Source organism: Chionomys nivalis, chromosome 10 (genome assembly GCF_950005125.1).
Source record: "Chionomys nivalis chromosome 10, mChiNiv1.1, whole genome shotgun sequence".
Classification (NCBI taxonomy): Eukaryota; Metazoa; Chordata; class Mammalia; order Rodentia; family Cricetidae; genus Chionomys; species Chionomys nivalis.
In genome coordinates, this window is record NC_080095.1 from 24,999,069 (window position 1) to 25,021,580 (window position 22,512).

The 22,512-nt window shown below is 47.7% G+C and overlaps 1 protein-coding gene across 3 annotated transcripts in view; it reads right to left on the bottom strand.

The window, feature by feature from the left end:
• Positions 1-8,943: 8,943 nt before the first annotated feature.
• The window catches only part of Slc24a4 (solute carrier family 24 member 4), a 142,728-nt gene continuing 129,159 nt past the window's right edge, over positions 8,944-22,512 (bottom strand). For all 3 annotated transcript variants that reach the window (XM_057782406.1, XM_057782408.1, XM_057782409.1), the window contains exons 14-17: positions 21,530-21,644; positions 17,192-17,304; positions 16,694-16,759; positions 8,944-15,312 (exon numbers count right to left, since the gene is read on the bottom strand). In XM_057782406.1, the coding sequence (XP_057638389.1) occupies positions 15,160-15,312; positions 16,694-16,759; positions 17,192-17,304; positions 21,530-21,644 (447 nt within the window). In that variant the 3' untranslated portion in view covers positions 8,944-15,159. The remainder of the gene's footprint in view (positions 15,313-16,693; positions 16,760-17,191; positions 17,305-21,529; positions 21,645-22,512) is intronic.

Consider the following 22,512-nt stretch of genomic DNA (forward strand, 5'->3'; position numbering starts at 1 on the left):
CCCTCAGCTCCCAAGGCCGGGCACCTCCTCCACATCCCTGACACTTAGCCGCTCCAGTCTTCCTTTGATGCTGCCCGTGTTGATAAGCGCACTGTGGAAAGGGGCAGATAGCATCTGTCAAGCCTGCCTCTGTCAAGCCTGCCGTCTAACGCACCTGTGCTAGGTACCACACCCAGAGGAAAGCAGAGGAAGAAAACCTGCCAGCTTACACAACAACCTCAAGGCTTGAGGCCTCTCCTTTAAGTGCCCAGTCACTCAAAAATGTCTCCTGAGCCTGCCAAGCCCATGAGAACAGGTAACAGCAGACCTCAAAATACCACCTCGTCTGATTCATTCTCAGCCTGGGCACTATTTAGTCAACTGGGGACAGATGTAAGTTTTGTGCTTGGGACTGTCTTATGCATTATAGGAGTAACCAACGTCCATCCACATCCTTGGCTACTAGTTACCAGAGACATAACCCTGTCTTGTTACACACTTTTGCTACAGTGTCCGCACACCCCTTACCTCTACTTCTCTGTTATCATTTCCTCCAAACCCGCCTGTGGAAGTGAGAGAAGCATCGTTAACAGCCTCCTGCTGGGAATGGAACCAGGGGCAGTTGTTTTGGGAAGCAGTCTTGGTAGTTCCTCAAAAAGGTTACCCAGTATCCAGAGATCCTACCCTCAATTGCACATCCAAAAGGGGTTGTTTCAGCTTTCAGTTCTAGGTTACAGCTCATCGTTGTAGGGAAGTCAAGGCAGGGTTGTCAAACAGCTGGTCACGTGACGTTCACAGTCAAGAGCAGAGAGAAATGAATGTGCACATGCTTGCCTTTATCTGCCTGTGCTCAACTCAGTTTCTCCACTCGTAATAGTTCAGGACGCCGTGTTGGGAATGGTGCTGCCCACAGTGGGCTGTCTTCCCACGTCGATAACTTAATTAAGACACTCCCTCAACAGCCTGCTCACAGGCCAAGCTAATGTAGACAATCCCTTATTGAGACTCTTCTCAGAGATTCTAGGTTGCGTCGATTGACAAAGCTATCCATCATGGTGTGCCCAGTGAAAACCTTATATATGACTGTGTATACTAGCCCTATTTATTTTATCCAGGGCTGGGGCAGGAGTTCAGTGGTAGAATGCTCACTTAGCATGTGTATGTGAGGCCCTATGTTCAATCCCCAGCACAGAAAGAAATACGAACTACTCATAGTAGCCAATATGTAGAGGCAATCAAGCATGCACCAACCGATGAATGAGTACACCTGATAAATGATATTTAATCAGGGGATATAATTCAGCCACAAAAATGAATGGGGTCCCAAAAATGGCGCTTCTACATGGATGGATCTTTTTTTGTGTTTTTTTTTTTTTTTTGGTTTTAGTTTTTTGAGACAGGTTTCTCTGTAGCTTTGGAGCCTGTCCTGGAACTAGCTCTTGTAGACCAGGCTGGCCTGGAACTCACAGAAATCCACCTGTCTCTGCCTCCCGAGTGCTGGGATTAAAGGCATGCGCCACCACTGCCCAGCTACATGGATGAATCTTGAAGACAATGCTAAGTGACAGAAGCCAGTCGCTAAACTTACATTCCATTTGAATGAAGTGTTCAGAATAGGCAATTTCACAGACACAGAAAATAAACTGGTGGTTTCTAGAAGCTGGGGAGGAGGAGAGTAGAGTAGAGAGCAGACTGGCAGTGGCTATGGTGTTTCTTTGGTGGTGATGAAAATGTTTTTAAATTGACTGTGGTGCCGGCTGCACAATTTTGTGGCTCTATGAAAACCATCAAATTATACACTTTGGCTGGTTGAATTGCATCCCAATCAAACTAGTTTTTGTTTGTGAAAGGCACAAAAAGTGTGGTCTCCAGAAAGCCACCCCAGCTCATGCTACTTCCCCTTTCTGTATTCAGATTGCTGGCAGCCTCCCTCTCAGACCACCACCAGGCCCTGCAGGGATCTCTTCTCCAAGGCTAACTCATCCCTGGGCCACAGTCATCTCTTTTGCCATCTCCCTCAATAATTCCTGTAATTTCCTGCTTGGAAGCTGGTCACAGAGGTCAGCCACATGTTCAAATCCAACCCCAGGACTAGCTGGGCAGTAGTGGGTACATCTGTCTCAGAACCTCCATTGCTCATCTGTAATAGAGGGAACACACATGAGGCCAGAAGAAAGCCCCCCCCCCCTTTCAGGAAGGAATCTTTGGTTGTTGTTCCTCAAATAAGCAGGCAAGTCACTCTTAGGTGTCCTTGGACCTAGGTTGGTGGACCGTCCTATACAGCAGCTGGCCGGGCCCTTCAGGCTGATAAGACATGCTTAGACCCCATAGGTTTCCTTGTGGGACACAGCTCTGACTCTGGACAAACCCTAAGAGCCTGAGTTCCACAGATCAGTCCCAGGTCTTCCTCCTACCTCAACAGAGGCCTCCTGAAGGCTGACCGCTCACCAGACCTCTGTAGGCAGATTTTTTATTTTATTTTTATTTCATAATTAATATTAAGTCTGACTACTTAATATTAATTATGAAAACTTTGTCAATAACTTAGGAGCTCTTATAACTTAAACTACCTCTGTTTTTTTAATCTATGTTCTTTTACGTGTCTCAGTTACCTTTTCTTTATACTCCTCATGCTGCCTCCTATGTGTCTGGCTGATGACTTCACCTCTCTTCTCCCCAGAGTCCTTTTTGTCCCTGGAAGTCCCGCCTGACCACTTCCTGCCTAGCTATAGGCCATTCAGCTCTTTATTAACCCAGTCAGAAGGCACCTTGGCAAAGACACATCTTCATAGTGTAAACAAATATTCCACAACAGACCCTGAAATGGCTGTGCCCTGCAGAGGTTCCTCATAAACCTAGGGGAAGAACCAGGAAGTAAGCATGAGTTTCCTTCCTGACCCATTGTGACTATGGTGACTGGAAGCTGGAGGAGTGGACAAGGCAGCCCCTTGGACAGGCTTGTGGGTCCTTTGGTCTGTGTTGGGGAGGGGAGATCAGACCCTGGGGCTTCTGGCTGTGGGCTTTGGACAGAGTAACCAAGGCACTGGACATGCTAGCGTGGCTGCTGTCGGATAACTGCCACTCAGGTGCCTCTGCTGATGTTGTATGGGATAGAAGTGTCACCAGATGAGCCAGGTCAAAACACCTGACTAGAAAAACTAAAACAATGGCAGAGTGGCCTTCAGAATGTTTCATTCAGCAGAAAGAGGTCGGCAGGAAGCAGCTCTGTGGGTTTTCACCTTCTTCTGATGCCCGACAAGTTCCCACACTTCCATTTCCTGAGGCTTTGGAGTATGGACGTGCTATTATTGCTAAACCAGCCCTGTGCCATGGCCATACATAACACAAACTTCTGTCCTGGCTGAGAAGGGTTTGAGGTGATGTGCCACCAGGCTCTGCTGGGAGAAGCAGCAGCTGTCAGGAAGCACAAGGGGCTGAGACACACATCTGTATCTCTGAAGTAGAGTCTGGGCACATGCTGAGGGCCACTTCTGCAGCCATATTCTTGTCTTGCGGGCAGTAGCTAAACGCTGCCAGGCTGGGGTCTCATCTGCATGCTCAGCTAGGGAGGAGTCTGCTTCCAGGCAGGTGCATGGGCAGGACTGAGTTCCTTAAAGTGTTGAGGACCTCAGTCACCTCCCTTAGCTCCTCACACTCCTCAGTGTGCTCAGACTGGGAGGGCCACCAGGGGAGGGCTCTTGCACCAAAGCTGGGAAGTCCCAGTCTTACACGAACTAATCACAGAGGTGACATCTAGTCACAGAGGTCGCATCTTACCTTGTGTTGTCAGAGACCAACTCAGGTGTGTAACATGCATGAAACAGCCAGCCATCTTTGGAAACTACCTGATGTGGCTGAATCCATATGTGAAGGAGCCAGGGTTAGGTGGTGCCATCAGCCACTGATATTTGATCCCTCTCCCTGCTCTGTCCACCTTGGGGTTGGCTTCTCTATGGTTAGTTCTCCTATGACTCCAAGGTCGCTCCTGAGAACAATCAGGATCACGTGTCCTGCAGGAAGGGAAAAAAACCTCTTGTTGTGGACTGAAACTCCACGTGCAATTAGACAGTGGTCGCATGCCTGTCCTCTGAATGGGATAATGCCAGACCCTGAAGGGTCTTACTGCTAAGAAGCAATATAACTCACACTTGACCTGAGGGTTGGGTGTGTGTGTGTGTGACTTTTTCCTTAATCAAATCGGGGAGGGGCTGAAACGTGATTAAAAAGACAAAAAGACGCTGACATTAGCCTAGAACTATGCAGACTTCGTCACTTTCTCTTTCAGCTGTGTCACAGCTGGGTTCACACGAGGACACTGATCAGTATGTTCAACGTCTTGCTAATAGTGGTGTCTAAAACTATTTTAAATTACATTCATGTGTCTATTCGCTTACTTACTTTGTGTGTTGGTGTGTGGGCACCTATGTGTGGATGTGGGCATGCTTGCAGCACGGAGCATGTGTGGAGGTCAGAGGACAACTTGTGGGAGGTTGGTTTTCCCCTTCTTCCACGTGGGCTCTAGGGACCTAACTTGGGTTGTCAAGTTTGGTGGCACGCACCTTTAACACAGTGAGTCACTTCACTGCTCCGTGGTGGTAAATATTGCAGGGCTGCTCACACATCTGGACTCACCAGGATATATGCTTAAGCACAGGATTATTATGGGCAGATGAGATTTCAAAGTGCTGACTTTAAAAGTGCCATTTTGGCTGTTACATTGTAAAAAGCAAAAAACAAAACAATCACTTTTATATTTTTTCAAAAACCATTATCTGGTAACAGAGTGTCCATGGGACCAGGGATGGAATTCTGACTTGTACCTTTGTGATTTCCCTTTGGTAGTCAACAAAAGTATGTTCATTTATAGTATTTATGTCATTTATCAGTTGCTAAGAGGTTGTTACAGCCGCAAGAGGTTGAAAAAAAAAAAAAACGAATCAGCAAGAACGACTTGTGGACATGCTGTCCTGAGTTTATTAGGAAGAGTATTGTGTAATTTATTATCATTAAAAATCAAAGCCCTGACTCACTGTTGTCATTCAAGCTGCTGACAATGTTGCAAACATTAAGCGCAGAGAGTCATTTTTCTGGAAGATTCTTTTCTTGCCCCTCCTGACAATGTAGGATAGCCACAGAGAAGCCTGGACAGACCCAGCCCTGACTGTACACTAGCTGCTGATTGTAGGCTCAGGCAGGCTCTCCCCTGCCTGCCTAGCTGGGCCTTCCTTTTGGCAGCCCTGAGAATGAGGGGATGGAAAAGAGACTTTGCAACAGTGACCTCTGGAAAGCTGAGTTACATTTTTGACAAGAGGCCAGTGGTTACATATTAAGCAGCTCAGCTTCTCCGAGGTGCCTCATCTGCCAGAAGGCAAGCCAGGAGGTCAGGCTCATCCTGGAGAGCTGAGTTCCCACCTAGACCCAGGCAAATGCAGTCCTACTGTGTGCCCGGGACGAGGGAAGGGAGACACATCAGAAAGATGGAGAACTATGGCAACTTGGGAAGAGACTATTTGAATAAAGTCAGACTGAAACCTCTTGCCAGTTGAAAGCCAGATTTCAGCACAGTTAACATTTCCTTCAGGCCATTCTCCCTTCCCATCCCCAAACCTGCTATTTTCTAGGACTCTCCTAACTACCCAGTTTATAGTAAAAGGTGCATTCTGATCTCCTTTGCAGTCCTCGTGGCTCCTGGTTTTACCTTACTAGGTTGTAGTCTCATCTATGGCACCTTAGGAACAACCTATAACTTTATTTATCAAAATAGATAGACAGATAAAAATAAAAATTTAAATAAATAGAGACTATTTATTTAAGAAACAGAGGGCCCCTTAAAAGCCCTTTAAGCAATGAAGTTCCAAGTCTCTAAAATCCTATAGACAGTCACCACTAGGCCATCTTATTTGAGAAACACACTTATGTTCTTGGGTGTGCCCTGCTCTTTCCCTGGGTGTTTTTCTTCCTATTTTTTTTTAAATAAACTTCAACTTTACTTAAAAATGGCTCATTCTAGAATTCTTCCCTGTGGCAAAGTCAAGGATCCCTCGTTAACTGAGTGGAGGTTCCTAAAGGATGCTAGCCGCAGTTCCTGGCTGTGTCCACTGCTGGGGCCACCGACACAGGGACAAGGACACATGTGACAAGATTCGTTTCTCTTCCCTCAGGCTTGTGTAGGCAATTTGTAGCTCTTTCTCCCTCACCCATGCATTCCTGGGTTAGAGGCTCAGGGATACATGGTGGAAACATTGTATATATAATGTTCGTTATCACTGAGGGATAAAAAAAATCACCTCCAACATAACACCTTTAAACAATACCCCCCCATTTTATATAATTTCTATGAATCAGGATGAATCTATGTCTTTTTTTTTTTTTTTTTTTTTTTTTAAGATGGTGTTGCAAAGCCCAAATTGGTTTTGAGTTTGAGGTCTTCTTTCCCCAGTTGTTCAAGTGCTAGGATATGAGCCATCAACCACCAGATCCTTGCTTGGCTAAAAACTTGGGAGCAGCTCAACTGGTTGGTTCTGACTCAAGGTTGCTCATGAGGTTGTAGCCAAGATGAAGTCAGGTAGCCATTTAGGACTCTGGGGAAGAGGAAGTAGCCTAGAAGGATGTTGGGTACCAAGGAGCACATTGAACTTTTTCATCTATATGAACAAGAAGCAAACTCTCACCTCGTTTCAGTCATGGTTTCCTAGAGTAAGCTGTTTTGTTTGTTTAGGCAGGGTCTCCCTAATATCCTCCATGCTGACCTGGAACTCATAATCCCCCTGCCTCAGCTGCCCTATAATGCCATCACATAAACCGTGGAGTAGGTTTCAAATGGAACATCTTTAGGGAATAGACCAGCATATGGAAAGACCTAGAAACAGGACCCTATCTCCATCTTTAGCTAGAGATGGGGGAAAAAATGAATTACAGCCTGCAATAGCTTGAGTGCCCATGGTGGAAACTTCTGGAATTACTAGTCTCTCTCACAGGCCTTTTCCCCTAGAGTCTAAGGCAGGGAGCCTTGTGTCTTCGAGGAGCTGGTTGTTCCTTAACTGCTTGGGGGAGGCAGTGATTGCTTCTTTTTCACTCTGTGGAATTGATTAGTGTCCAGCTCATTCTTCCTCGGGAGAATGTCTGCTTTCTCTGTGAATCACTGTGGTGTCCTCAGGTCATCTTCTACATGAACCAGGGAGGCATCTGTGAAGCTGTGACTGACAGTAAGCTGGGCAGGATGAAGGAACACTTAGTCCTACCTGGTGGTCACCAGGCCATGATCCCAGCCTGGGCTTCTGCTGTTCTCTCAGTTGAGACCCCTGGGTCCTCAGGTAAAAGGATCCTCAAATGGGGATTCACTCTCCTGGTGCTGCTGAGGGTGTGTGGTTGCTAGGAGACAGCAGCTTTCTCTGCTTCAGACGACAGGGTCCAGCCTCTGTTCCATTCTTTTCATCCCTACTGTGTGGCCTTGGGCAAATTCCTTAAAAGGTGGGTGTCCAGCACAGCTCGTGAGGAGTCTGTACGTGAAGGTTACTGCCTGCCAAGTAGCAGCATCGTGGCAAATGTGCTTTTTCATTCACTTCTTAAAAATTTTGGGGGAGTTATTTTTATTATGAGTGTATTTGCTTGCATGCATGTCTGTGTACCACATGTGTACCTGGTGCCCTCAGAGGTTAGAAAGGGGCCTCAGAACCCATGAGCTAGAGTTACAGGTGATGGTTGACTCCCAGGTGGGTGTTGGGAATCAAACCCAAGTCTTCTACAAGAGCATCAAGTGTTCGTAACTGCTGAGTATTTCAGCCCATGCTTATTTAGTGACCACGTTGACTAGCAGGTTTCATTATGGTGTTTTCATAGATAAGTTGTTTAGGTTGATCCCTCCCCACTCCATTTACCCTTTCACCCCTTTCAACTTTCCACAAGTGCTCATTACCCCCTCCACCTCCTCAACTCCCTTCCCCCTCTCGGGGGCCCCTACACACACCCATCCCACATAAATACTATATATGATATATATAGCTGTGGTGGTCCATGCCTTTAATACAGCACTTGGGAAGCAAAGGCAGGCAGATATCTTTGAGTTCAAGCCTGTTCTATGTAGGGAGTTCCAAGACAGCCAGAATCACAGAGACCCTGTCTCATGAAAAATAAATAAATAAATAAATAAATATTAGAAGCTAGAACATGTGAGAGAGAACATACAGTGTATTTTACAGTTCCTTCAAATTTTATAAACTTTTTATGACTGAAATTCCACTAATTTATGCCACATTTTCTTTATCCATTCATTCTTTGATGAATAGCTAGGCTGATTCTACTTCCCTGCTGTTGTGAACAGTGCAACAGCGAACACACATAACACAGAGATACTCATCTCTGCGAGGCAGTGTGGTGGTCTGGTGTGTCAAGCACTTGCTGCAGAGGTTGGCAACTTGAGTTCAGTCTTTGGGATCCACGCCTACAAACTGTCTTCTCCACGTGGGCTCTGTGGTGTGTACATGTGTCGCTTCCCCAGTAAACAAATATAATAAAACTGTTTTAAAAGATATCTCTGTGTGATGGCTCAGCCCTATAGCAATGCTGTTCTCAGGGAGAGATACTGCCTCAAAAAGTGAGGTGGGAAGTGACAGAAGACAGCATCTGATGTCAGTCTCTGGTCTCCAAATGCACACATGCACACCCAAACGTGTCCACATGTGCAGCACACACACACACACACACACACGCACACACATGAATTTCAAGATGGTAACAACTGAGCTGAAGCCCTGTAAAGTGCGTGGTGGGACACAGTGTGTGACTCAGCCCCCACTAGGAAAGGGTGGGGCCTCCTGGACTCATCCCAGCTGGTCTAGGGGCACCACAAGCCCAACTTCATTATTTTCATTTCCAACCATTGTAATTAAAAGCTCCAACTTCTCATCCTTTTTTTAAGTTTATTTTTTCTCAATATGCAAATAGGAATGGTTTCCAATGGCTGTTATTCCAATGTAATTCTTTCCAAAAATCCAAAAATGCAAAACATGTCTGTGTCTATGGAAATGTGGATGGAAGGCTTATCAGGAGGGGGGCTTTGTGCTTGTTTACTGTATTGACGTGCCCAGGGTTTTGATATATTGCATCATAATACAGACTGCTAGGCATCTTAGAAAGGTTTAGCTTCATATTTTACTCTAGATTGTTTTTCTTCACAGCAAAAGTAAGTCATGCCAGTGCTTAGGAACCAATAATATCAATTCATTCAAATTTAATGACAGTTTATTAAACTAAGAATCTCATATCACAGAGCATTCACAGTGCAGGAGGTCACAGTTATTGAAAAAATAAATAGCGGCATAAATATATTTATTATTTACAGCTTTCCAACCCCTTGCTCCTGCTCTGCCCGTTAGAGAATGATCAAAGGTGGCGCTGCTCAGCCCAGCATGCCACGGATGTCTTGCGGGTACTCGGTGGCATATGGACGGCCTCAGAAGTTCTTGGGCTGGAGTGTTTTTAGGATTCAAGACTCCTCTGCCTCCATCTGCTGTGACCTGGTCAGGCGAGGCTGTTTTGAGAAAAGGTCCAAATCCCCTGGGAAGACTGTGCCCAGCCTGGCCCTTGGCATGTTGGATGTTCTTGGCCATCTCACGCCCAGCTCGCTTGGCAGTCCTACCTCTGCCCCTGGATCTGGCGTAGCTGGCTGGCAGCCTTCTGTTGCCTCTGTGTAATCAGACATCAGGAAGGACTTTGGAGACACGGTGGGGAGGGCACCCTTCCAGGAGAGAATGCTCTGAATGGCACGTTCAGCCTCACCGACTAGCAGCCAACCCTCCACAGACTGGAGATCCCCCAAAGTCAGCCACAGTGAATCAGCCACGGCTTTGTCCGCCAGGTCCCCAAATGAGCTTGGTGCAGGTCAGGTGGAAGAAGCCTGAACGTAGTCACAGGGTCCACAGCTCAGAGGGGTAGTTGCTCAAAGTGAGGCAGGACACCCAGCAGCAGAGCACCCACTTCACTTAAAGGAACAGAGTGACCCTATCTAGGTCCCAGGCACGGTCAGAAGTAGGAAAGTCCTTCTGGAAGAGGACTGTGTGCTTCCTCTAGATTGGACCCCAAAACTTCCCTGCAGGAAATTCTAGAGTGATAAAGGGTGAGTGTTGTCTTAGACCTTTCCATAGTAGACAAAAACTGATCACACCAAACCCAAAACCACATGGTCTCTTCTATTTAATAGCTAAAAACAGCAACAGATAAACTTGTTTTCTAAGGACGGAGCAGGGAAGGCCCAGGATCAAGGATTTTCTTGAGCTCATGGATGGAAAAGCCATAAGTAGCATTGTGCCTGAGCAGCCACTGCTTGGCTTATGACAGTGCTGTGGAAAAAAATGTGGGTCACGCTGGCATCTCTTCCTGGGTTTTTACAAGGAGTAGGCAAGCCCTGGCCCTGTCAGTGTAACGGACAGACAAGCCACCCAGCCACAGCCTTGCCCTTCACAGAAGGAGACTGTGTTCTCAATGCTTAGACACTTCCCAGAGCCCCAGGACGACACCAGGGCACTCTAGAGGAGATTGGATTTCAGCCCTGCTGAGGGGCGTGGAGGAAGCGATGTAACTTGGACAACTGGACAGGAAAGAGAGGGGGTAGAAGAGCTTTAGAAGCACAGGGTAAAAGACGCCTCGACAGGGAGCCCTGACTCCTTAGCAGTGCGTGTGTGGGTATGTGGGTGGGCGTGGGTATCTGAGGAGTCAGCCGCATGGAAACTGGAAGGCAAAGATGGCTGAAAAGCTGTACTGCTTATGCTTCCCCACTGCCCCCAGGGTGACCAAAGCTTCTAGATCACTCAGCTGGCTTCCCTAAAATGATTGCCCCGCCTAGGGGGCAGAAGTGGAGAAACGTGCCCCATTTCCCAGCTGCATGTAGGCATGCATTTGCTTGTACTTGGTGGCACTGTGACGAAGGGACATTGTCCTGAGTCCAGACATGAAGGGAATCACAAGGCTAGTACTCAGGTTGAGGCTGCTTTTATAAAAATAAAATAACCATCAGCAGTGCCCAACGCACAGCCCTGGGGCACAGCAATTTGTAAACCTACTTAAAACATTAGGAGATTTGGGGATATATATATATATATATATATATGTGTGTGTGTGTGTGTGTGTGTATCTGGGTATATGCTGTACATATTTGATAACATGACAGCATGTATGTAACATGTATGTGAACTCTGTAGCTGATGCTGTGGCTTCAGAGATGCCAACCATGGACCACCCTGCTGACTGTGCCCTGGGAACGTGCCTTTTAGGCATCCGTGCTCTGCAGCAAAGCAAAACCTCATGCAAGCAAGACTGGAAGGAGGCAGGCTGTGTTCACAGAGTCCCCTCTTCTGTGCCCTGTGGGCAGAGACCACAAACGTCTCTCTCCTGTGCCCACAGAGCTGACGGTGGGAAGAGTTGCCTAGAAAATAGGAAGGCCCCCTTCTCTAGACCAGTGCTTCTCAACCTTCCTATGGCTAATGAACCCCTTAATGCAGCTCCTCATGTTGTGGTGACTCCCAGCCATAAAATTATTTTCATTGCTACTTCATAACTGCAATCTTGCTACTGTTATGAATCATAATGTAAATATCTGTGTTTTCTGATGGTTTTAGGCGGCCCCTGTGAAAAGGTCATTTGATCCCCCCCAAAGGGGTTGAGATTCGCAGGTTGAGAACTGCTGCACTAGACTTTGAGGAAGCCTAGTTGGGGTATGAGTTTTGAGGGGCTCATGAGATGTGACAAGCTGCAGAGACCAGAGAACCAAGGTGAAGTGGTCACACCTGGAGAAAGTCTACATGGGGACAGAGGGATCTGGGCTCAGGGAGACAGGGCCTTAGGTAGTCAACTGGTAGGAATCAGGACTTCTTGTCACTCAAGAGTTAATAGGAGAACATTTTCAAAAATTTCTAGAACTTTCTATCCCAGGGAATGGATCCCCTCAGGATGTGTCCTGGATACATCTGGTCACTGCCCTAGAGAACGATAACCCCTATGGAGATTGTGTTGGGAGACATCAGAGCTCCTCTGGCAAGCATTTGAAACCTGGCTGATGGGTTCAGTCTCCTGGCAATTTTAACTCTAACCAGCAAGTTCTTGGTCCAGTAAGCACCTACCTAGAGAGCAGCCATGTTTTCCATCCATTTACAAGGCTAACTTACAAAACAAGGAGAGAAAGGCAGGTGGCAAAGAGAGGATCAAGCCTTCCCCCAGGGGCCCAGGCAGCGTTGGGATAGTGTGCAAGTGGACATAGTGCCCTGGTGGGTTCAAAGGTATGTACTACTCGCGGTTGATTTCCGGGGGGAGACAAGCCAAGGTGGACTAGAAGGCCACTGATCTAGTATGGGACAAGAGCAGTACAACTTTACACCCAAGGGAGTGGGGAGGCCACAGGAGGCCAGTGCTGTGTTGGACTCTCTCCCGCTTTCCCAGGAGAAATGATCCAAACCCCTCTTGGTCCCCATTGTCTCTCTGTCCACAGGTTGCCCCACCTGTAAAGGATTCAGGGAGGAGAGAGGCTGGGAGAGAGACAGACATAATTGAACATAGAAATTTATGCTTGTTTTTCTGCCTCCGAAGAGACAAGAAGCTAAGCGTATTTTTTTTAACTGTATTTCTTTTGAAGCAAAAATAATTACACCACGCTAACTTAACTTTAGGGATAAAACAAAGAAAGTAATTCTGTAAAGCAATGGAAGCATGTTTTTTAAAAGAAGGCCTGTATTACCAAATGAATATTTAAACTCACGAGGAAAAAGTATTTGGTTAAAAACAGAGAACTTTTGACTTTCAGCCTGTAGTTTCCTAGACATGAGAGATGCCCAGAGCCTTTGCGGTGCATTGGCACATTAAAGACCAGAGGCAACATGCAGATGCGTGCTCTACATACTGAGAGCACAGTTCTCCATTTCTAACTGCAGCTGTGAGACACTTTCCAGCTTCCAGCAGATTCTGAAGGAAGGGGAAGGCTGGGGTGTTCTCTGAAAGCCACACGAGGACCCAGAGGATCAAAACACAGTGCAGACCCTCAGAGGCTGTGGCTTGTGCTCTAACAACATCTAAGAAAGAGCATTTGGTCTTTTTTTTTTTAGGGGGGGAAGCTAGGGACATTCAATAAGGGCAGGTATGGGAATATGATTTGGGAAACTTCTAGGTAAATTAAATATTCCATGGGGTCTTGAGCCAAGAACTAAGATTCATACATCTCAATGTCAGTCTCATGCCACTGTGCCAGCCTGGCCAATCAGGGGTCCTAGCTAACTTGGGAGGGGTGATAGGTACCTTTGGCCCCAGCTTTGCTACATCCTGCAGCTAAACTAGATCTACTTGACGGCAATTGCTGATGAAATGAGAGTAATCCAAGCTTACATTTTAGAGCAGTTAGGGGGCTCCAAGGGGAGAAACAAGCACTCAGAGCTAACACGTGCCTGTGAAAGGGAGGGGTGTGTGTGTGTGTGTGTGTGTGTGTGTGTGTATGAGCTACTAGGGCCTAGAGTAACTCTGAAGCCTCTTGCAGCTTGAGTTTATACTGAGGCGCACCTTCAGGCTCCTTCCCTCAGGTTTAGCTATTTAGAAATTCTGCTGTCTCACTCTGAAGACCACCGAGCTTATCCAGACAGACAGAAAGCAAAGCCTGGACTCAGTTGAGCCTTCTAATACTGATGTGAACCTCGAATTGAAGGCTAGTAATGGGAGCGAGGTCTCATCATAGTTCTGCCTAAGGGAGCACAAGCCTGAATACTTCATCCCCTGAAATGCAGAGAATATCGCTACAGACTCCACCATGGGCCCAGAAGGACTCTGCTGCTGGATTTGCAGTGGCCACCAAGGTTAAAATTGCTAAATACCCCTCTCTCATTACCCTGGGTCATCCCCATGCCTTCTACTGTGCAAAATAGCTCAGTATTCAAAGTGCATCAGACCTGATAGACTTTTGCAATAGAAACATTAAAAAAATAATAACCTCACTATATAAAATTAATTTGTGCTTTCTCATTAGAATCCAGGAATGGTTTATAGTCACGAATCTGTCACACAGAGATTTCAGAGCTATGAAGCAGTCAAGCATCGTTCCATGTTTGCCTGTGTTTGGGTCCATCGCCCATCCCTGGCCTTGCCTGTGAAGCTGAAACACTTAGCTCTAAAACTTCTACGGTCCATTTCTCATACTTGGCTTCAGCCAACCAGGACAGAGGGGTCTGTGGATTCTCTCTCTTCTCACTTCTGCAATTGGCTGGGCATGGAAACAACTGGGTCCTTGAGGGTGGTGTAGGAAGTAGAGCATTAACAGAGAAGTTGACAGGCCCGAAGGGGCGGTGCGTGGCATCCTAAGGTCTGAAATGTGTCGCTGGGACCACATTCCCCACTGTGTCTCTGAGTTAGCACCCGTTTCTGTGTGGTCGTCCACCTTTTTTCTATTTTCCAAACCAAATCGTCTTGGAGCCAGCACAAGATGACACAGAAAGGTTCATTTTTCTTTCCTCTAAGGGTAACTGTTTTGGTCCCTGCCAATGATCCTTTTGTGGAATGATATTCTTCAAGTATGATGATCTATGTGATGTTTTATTTTTAATATTTCATTGCTCCTCTTTTGAGTGTGTCAATGAAAAAGGATAACAGTATTTGCTTGCTTTTCTCTCCTCTACTGGGAAATGATGTGTCCACACTTCCTATTTTTCTATAACTGCAGTGGTCTCAATCCCCTGGAGGTGAATGCCTTGTCTCTTCCAAGTTCCAGTGTTCCCAGCAGAGCTGGATGCTCATGGTGACACACTCTGCCTTCTTCGGACCCAGAGGTGACACTTGCCAATCACAGTCCTACTATGCGCTCATCTAGGACACCTGTTCACTGACTGACTCAGTTCTGAGCCCATGGAACAGAAAGACACACAGCACACGGAAGTCCTGGTGACTAAAGTGTGCAAGAGAGAAGAGACACAGTGTGTCCCCACAGTCGGCAGCCAAGAGAGTCTGTGGAGCTGCTCAAATAATGCCTGGCCCCTGACATGCAGAAACAGATGCCCCGTGGCCGGGCCCATGACCAAAACCATGGTTGCCCTTCCTTCCAGCTCATGAAAGAATTGACAGCGGCTGCCAAGGCAGGAGAGACCTGTGTGGAGAAGGAGAGAGAGAAGATGCCAGCATCATGGTGGCCACAGCAGTTTCCCGGGCAACAGCTCAGCTTTAGTCGTCTTCTCGGCACATGGGCAAGTTGACGAAGGTAAAGACATTAAACTCTATCATTATGGAGAAGCACAGGAAGACAGCATAGAGGACCAGCACGTAGATGCCAAGTTTCCGGTCCAGGCGCCATTTGTTGAGGTGGATGCCAAGGACCTGGAAGGAGACAAGTGGAGAGCTAGGCTTGGTGAGGCCGAGAGACCCAAAGGCCTTTTTTCACCATACCTAACAGTGTAGACTCCAGATTTTATAGAATGTTCAAGACTCTGGTCTAGTTGAGACTAGACTCTTGTTAAATCCACAGTCGCCAGTCTCCCACTGTCCCTCCACTAGGACACAGGCTACTTCCTCACGGTACGACATGTCCTCACCATGGCCCTTCTCTAAGGAAACCAGACCTTCCCCTTTGCCTCAGAACTTGGCATTATAACTGTTTCCCTTTAGCACATTTCCCAGGCACATTTGAGCCATTCTGGGTGAACTTCTGCTTGCCCCCTCCCTGTCGCTTTGCTGTGCATATGTTGGGGGAACAAGCTCCCTCTGACTCGTTTCTGAAATGGACCACAGCTGCCTCCCCAGGGCATAGAGCTCTGTAAAGACAGAGCAACCTGGCTTCAAACCACAGTTTTGCTGCTTGCTAACTCCGTGACCTTGTACAAACTGCTCAACCCTGAGCCTTAATTTTTTTTCTGCAAAATGGGAATAATAGTACCTTCCTCATCAGGAGTGGCAAGGGTTGAATCAAATGCCACAGAGAAAAAGTGTACAGCATAGGTCTGTGCAGGAGAGCCTGGAGGATCGCGCTGTCGTTACGTGTTATTCCGAGGACTATCATGCCCCCCGTTTGTCAGCTCAGCATATGAGGAGAATTTTCTCTCACTGGACCAGTCAGAAAGAAATGAAATGTAACCATGTGACACGACAACCCTAGAGACACTTTCGTATGTGTGTGTGCGCACACATATGCATACCTGTATGTGGGTACATGTAAAGGCTGGAGGACAATCTTGGCTACCATTTCTCAAATGTTATTTACTTCCCTTTGAGATAAAGTCTCTCACTGAACCTGCAACATTCTAAAATGGCTAGGTTGGGTAGCCAGAGAGCCTCTAAGGACCTGCCTGTCCCTGTTCTCCTTACACTCGAATTGTAAGTGTGCACTCGAATTACAAGTGTGCATCATTAGGACCCCTTATTTTAACAACATAGGTTCTGGGACTCAAACTCAGGTCCTTGGCCTTCACTGACCAAGCTCACTGCCCTGGCTCCCTGGTGACATCTTATTTGCTTAGGATGAAGTACCATGGTGGCTGCAGTTGCTCTTGGAAGAGAGAGAGAGAGAGAGAGAGAGAGAGAGAGAGAGAGAGAGAGAGAGAGAGAGAGAGAGAATAGAGAGAATAGGTTTTGGCGATTTTTGAGCATACACATCTCCTTGGCAGAGATGTATACATTTGCCAAATAAGATGTATAGGTGTGCACCACCCTAGATGGATGAAATGGAATGCACACGATGGTCCCATTGGAAGCTAAAACTCACAGTGAGAGCAACGGAGCCCAGCAGCAGCACCACGGAATAGACGAGACCTCGGCTGTTGATCTTCACCTGGAAAGCGAAGCACACAGGCCACAAAGCTTGAGTTGCTTGGCCAGTCTATTCCAAAAGCCCAGCCCTCTTCAGAATATTCATTCTCTCCTCTCAGAAACACAGGGCTTCCTCAGACGAGCATGCAGGAATGGTCAGGACCTCATACAAGGGGGAGCCACAGGTTCAAGTCTACAGGGTTCATCAGGAAGTGGCCCAGGATGGGGAGAGGTGCTAGTGGGCTTAAGCCAAAGCAAGAGACAGCGATTAGCATGTAGTAAGCATGGACTCCTCCTGCAGACAGGACTAGGCTGTTCTAGAAGCCATCAAAGAGAGCGGGAGCTAAGGACAAAGGGTAACACATCTCTCCAGAACTCCAGGCTGGAACTGGGTGGGCACCATCCTCCCCCTGAAACATACCTATGCTCTTCTTTAGGAAGTGGCAGGACTTACTGTGGATCCATAATTAATAACCATGGTCTGCAGGCCCCACGGGATGCCAAGCCCCACCAGAATGTCAAACACGTTGCTTCCGATGGTGTTAGACACTGCCATGTCTCCAAGGCCTGGGGGATAAGCAACACATTCCTTCCATCAGGAGTTGGTCTCAGGGAACCCCCATTCTCTCTCTGAACCCCTCTATCAGTGCTGTTCAAGGGAAGGGAGTCCTTCATGAACTCTATGTAAAAATTTCTGTGAGGTCTAAGACTCCCCTTTTTATCAGGAGACCTACAGGACCGATTTGTGAGCTAAATCCGTATGTGGACGTCCCAACCCCACAGCACCACTCCAGGAAGTGGCCTTATTTGGAGGGAATGGGTTATGATGAAGGTTATGATGATTGGTATCCTAGGAAAAGGAAAAACCCAGGTATCAACAGTACACAGGAGGAAACCATGCAAGCACAAAGGGGGCCAGGTGGAGCTAGGAGAGGAAAAGGAGTCTCCCTCATAGCTGCCGAAGGTGCCATCCCTGCCCACCCCTGACCTTGACTTTCTAGCTTCCAGAAATGGGAGGTGTAAATACTCTTTGCCCCCTGCCAATACCGATTCTAGCAGAAGAACACAGGTTCCTCCATTTTCCTCCTGTCAGGTTCAGCTGCCATTGTCAAGGGCCCACCGCCGGCCCTACCTCCTTTGGTTCCCCCATCTACGCTGGGTTTGGGTGGGACCACCACTCTCACGTGGCAGGTGACCAAGGGTTAACACTTTGCCAGAGGCTCATCAGACTCAGGATGCTGGTCTAGTATCCTTCTACGAAGCCATGATGTATATTTGTGCCTAGATAGTGGCATCCATGACCTTATCTGGGGACCACATAGTATCAACTCTTACATTCCAGTGGTTTCTGAAGGTTGACCTTTCTCTTTCTAATCAGTGGCCATTGTTTCCCTTCCTGCCCCACTGTCCAAGATCCTGTTGGTCACAAAGCTGAGGCACTTCCTCTCTTGAGGTGGGGGATCACGAATTAGAACAAAGTTTAAGAAAAGACTCAGGTCGACTGAACTCTGACATTGAAAGCCGGCATCCACAAATGTGGGCACAGAAGGGACAAGCCTGAAACACGAATGTCTAGGAATATAGACATGATGGTAGCCGTGACATTCATCATCAAGTCTGTCCAGCATCCAGACCTGCCTCTTCACTACCCTCCAGTTTGCCCAGCCACTCCTTCTCCCTCGTTCTCACTGCTGTCCTCTGATGACCCCCGGCACATGCCTCTTCCTCCTTGGTAAGAACTTCAGAATCTTGGCAGCTTAGGGCTCTGAGGTCTGGATCTCCATGACCCTGGACTACTAGGCTCTTAGCCTCTAGCAACTAAAAGCAACGTACAGTGATTGTTTGGGACCAACTACTTGTACCTGGTGAGGACAGGCTAAAGATGTTGGAATTCAGAGACAGAAAGTGGGGGTGGGGGAGTGGAGCAGGGAGAGAGGGATGAGTGCATCTCTCTGAGCTGCACAGGTGACTGGGAGCCTTAGGCCAGTGTACACCTTAATGAACACACAAGTCACCTGGGGCTTTTGTAACCTGCAGGGCCGGCGCAGGGCCTGAGGGTCTGGGTGCAATGTGAGCGCCCCGGTCAATACCTGCAGGGAGGCCTGGTGCAGACGCTCCTGTCAGAAACCCTGTGTGATCTCCTGCTTCACGTACTTTTCTTTGAATGGGGGCCTTTGTCACAGAGAAGTTTCTAACCCTGGCCATATCCTCCGGGTTCTGTGGATCACATCACTGTTACCTCATGACAGCTTTGCACCCCAAGCCCCGGCCCCATTCACACTTCTCCCGCTGTAGATAGAGGGAGCCAGCATCCTACAACAGGACTCTGCTCGTCCCTTGTTCCTAAATAAGACCCTTCATTGGCAATGCTTCCTCCTAGTCAGGGTTTAAACCAAGCATCCTTCTGTCTTGTCTTTCCCTGGTGCCCACTCAGGGCTGACTTTGTCACCGGTGTGCTTGTGGAGTATACATGAGACTGACTTTGCCCAGGTTCATGTGCCTGAATGCCAGCAAGGCCCCCACGTTGCTCAGCGTTCTTTTCACTTTCTGTATTCATGTATGGAGCTGCCCCCACCCGGCCTCCACTTCACGGTCACCCAAAGCCCCTGACCGAGGACTTTTACAGATGCCATCAAATGAATGAAGTTATACAGAACCAAGGAGGCTCGAATCCAGCGACAACTGTTCTTATAAGAAGGCAGCGTGGCTACAGAAACACAGCCTGTAACAACAGAAACAGCCTAAGGCGTACAGCTACAGGCCCAGGAAGCCAAAGAGCTGCAGTTCACAGGAGGAGCCAAGCAGGCTCTTCCTGGACCATGAAGAGCAGGCAGGCCTCACAGGCCCTAGGCCCCAGGCCCCAGGTTTCAGACTTTGAATAAGTGTTGATCTGCCCTAGGAAGCAAAAACTAATGTCAAAGGCCACCCAATTAAATTCCATTCCCCTCAGCTGCTGCTTCCAATGGCCTCTAACTCTCTGTCAGGCCCCTGTCTACATCACGGACTCAAGCCGCCTTCTCTTCATGCTGTCTTGTCAACCTTTGTATGTCTTGAAGGAATGTGTCCTTATTTCCAGAGCCAACCTTTCTCCATGGTGCTCCCTCTTCTCCTGTCTCCTGAGGATACTCCTGCTGTCTGGCCTCCCCCTCCCATGGACTTTTAAACTCTTGCCTCCCAGGAAGCCATGTGCTATCCCAGTATGGGATGCTCTCTCCTTGGTAGAGAGGCACTTAAGGACGAAAGGGCAGGCTTAGCACCTCTATGGTTTTGCCATCAAGAATTGTGAGTCATTCCCCATTTTGCTCAACCTGGGTCACTTCATAAGCCCAAAAGAAAACCAATATACAAAGCAAAGTGCCTCCCAACTTCTGGAATGCAGAACAGGAAAGTTCCGTTGTCTAGGATTTTCATGGTGCCTGCTGGAGACAGACATGGTTCTCATTTGTTACGGCTTAAATCTAAAACGTTTCCAATAGGCTCATGTCCTGAACACGTGTTCCTCAGATGGTGGCACTGTTTGGGGACACCGTGGAGCCACTGGGAAGTGGAGTCTAACTTGTGAAAGTCACTGCTTCCGGTCCCTGGTTCCAATCCACCACGATGTGAAGACTAGCTACCACCCACGTCCAGAGCCACGTTCTACCCTGCAGCCCCTGTTACAATGGGCTGAGCTCTCAGGAAACCAGGAGTAAAGATAACGCTTTCTTCCCTTAGGTCATTTTGATTAGATAATTTGGCCACAGCAGCTACAAAAGTAACTAATGTATATAATCGCTTATTTGCTGTTGACTTCCAAGTTGAGGCTCCGTTCCCAATTCATACGGTAACCTCAGGACACGTCTCCTTTAAAATAACCACATAGGAAGACCCTTCGAAAGACCTAGGGGAGTCCATCTTTGTATTAGGGGTAGTGTGGCTTTTTCTTCTGGGCATATCAAGATCATTCCATATCCATCATGGAACAGAGATAACCTTGGCCCTGTAGTCATGACAACGACTTGAGGAGAACAATACAGTGACAGTTGGGCCTATGGTTGACTTCTCAAGCAGGAGAGGAATTCTATCATCACTCCCTCCTTCCTCCTGGCTACACAAGGCCTATCGGCTCCAGCATCCCCCTCTCTACCACTCCTTCCTTCCTCCTGGCTACACAAGGCCTATCGGCTCCAGCATCCCCTTCCCCACCACTCACCCCTGCCTCCTGGTTACACAAGGCCTATCGGCTCCAGCATCCCCTTCCCCACCACTCACCCCTGCCTCCTGGTTACACAAGCATATTGGCTCTAGCATCCCCCTCCCTACCACTACCCCCTGCTTCCAGCTACACAAAGCCTGTCAGCTCTAGCATCTCCCTCCCCACTAGGGCCTGCACAGCTGAGACACAGGAAGGACTGATGGATGGATTCTGTGATGCACTTCCATCATGAGGTTGTCATCCATGGCGGGGTGGGACTTCCTAGCAGTGCAGCTGTTTGGAGATTTCCCATGTTCCTATAAGTAGCCCCTTGCTCACCCATGCTCTGTAAGTGATCCCAAGCTAGACTTAGATGACATCATTTTGTTAGTCTGTCCCGGGTGCCCTATGTGGTATAAACAGAAATTTGTTCATGTCTCCTCAGGAACAGTGACACAACAGGAGTCTCTCCACAAGGGAATCTAATAAATGGCAAATTCTAGAAACCATGAGCTGCCTCTGTGCGGAACCTGACAACTGCCCCTCGTAAGAGCCCTAACTCAGCCAGTGGAGGCGGGGAGCTGGCCAGGAGTGCAGGCGTTGAGGCTCAGTCCATACCTTGTCTTGCCACAATTAAGCTGGCCATGCAGTCTGGAACACTTGTGCCTGCTGCCAGGAAGGTGATGCCCATGATGACGTCAGGGATCCCAAGAGTGTATCCAATAATAGTCACCTGCAGAAGAGGACAAGGTCAGAAATCGGGGTGAACTCACAGTGCAGCCCCGGAAACTCTCCTTACCCTGTGTGCTTTAAATTAAATGTGATATTGTTGTAGTTAGAAGAAAAACCTTGAACATGGTTTTTTAAAGTTGTTGTTGTTTTTTTTTTTTTTTTTCTGAGACAAGATTCCATGGAGCCCAGGCTGGCCTTGAACATGCTATGTAGCTAAGGGTGACCTTGAACGTTGAGTTTTCCTGCTTCCATCTACCTCCTAAAAGCTGGGCTTACAGGCACACAGCACCGCACCTGGTTTAAGCAGTGCTGAGGATTGAACCCTGGGCTTTATGCACGCCAGAGAAGCACTCTACCAATGGAGCCACAACCTTAGCTTCTTAAAGAAAAAAATTAAGACAGGGTCTTACTATGTAGTCTTAGCTAGCCTGGAACTATACAGACCAGGCTGGCCTCAAACTCAGAGATTCTCCTGTCTCTGCCTCCCCAGCGCTGGAATTAAAGGCGAGTGCAACCATGCTCAACAAGGAAATCTTTGCTTGTTTTTTTCCCCTGATCAGGCATTAACTGCTTATTGCTTTAAAAACTTTCTTTGAAATTGTTTTTCATTTTATTTACTTTTTATGTATGAGAGTTTTGCATGCATGTACTACCCAGGGAGGCCAGAAGAAGCATCAGGTCCCCTGCTGGAACTAGAGTTACAGATGGTTGTGAGCTGTCATGTGGGTGATGACAATGGAACCTGGATCCTCTGGAAGAGTAGCCAGTGTATCAATCCACTGTTTTTATCCATCTCTCCAGCCCCACATTAAACATTTTTTATAAAATAAGATGAAAATGACAGTTAACTACCATTTTTTAAGAGCCAC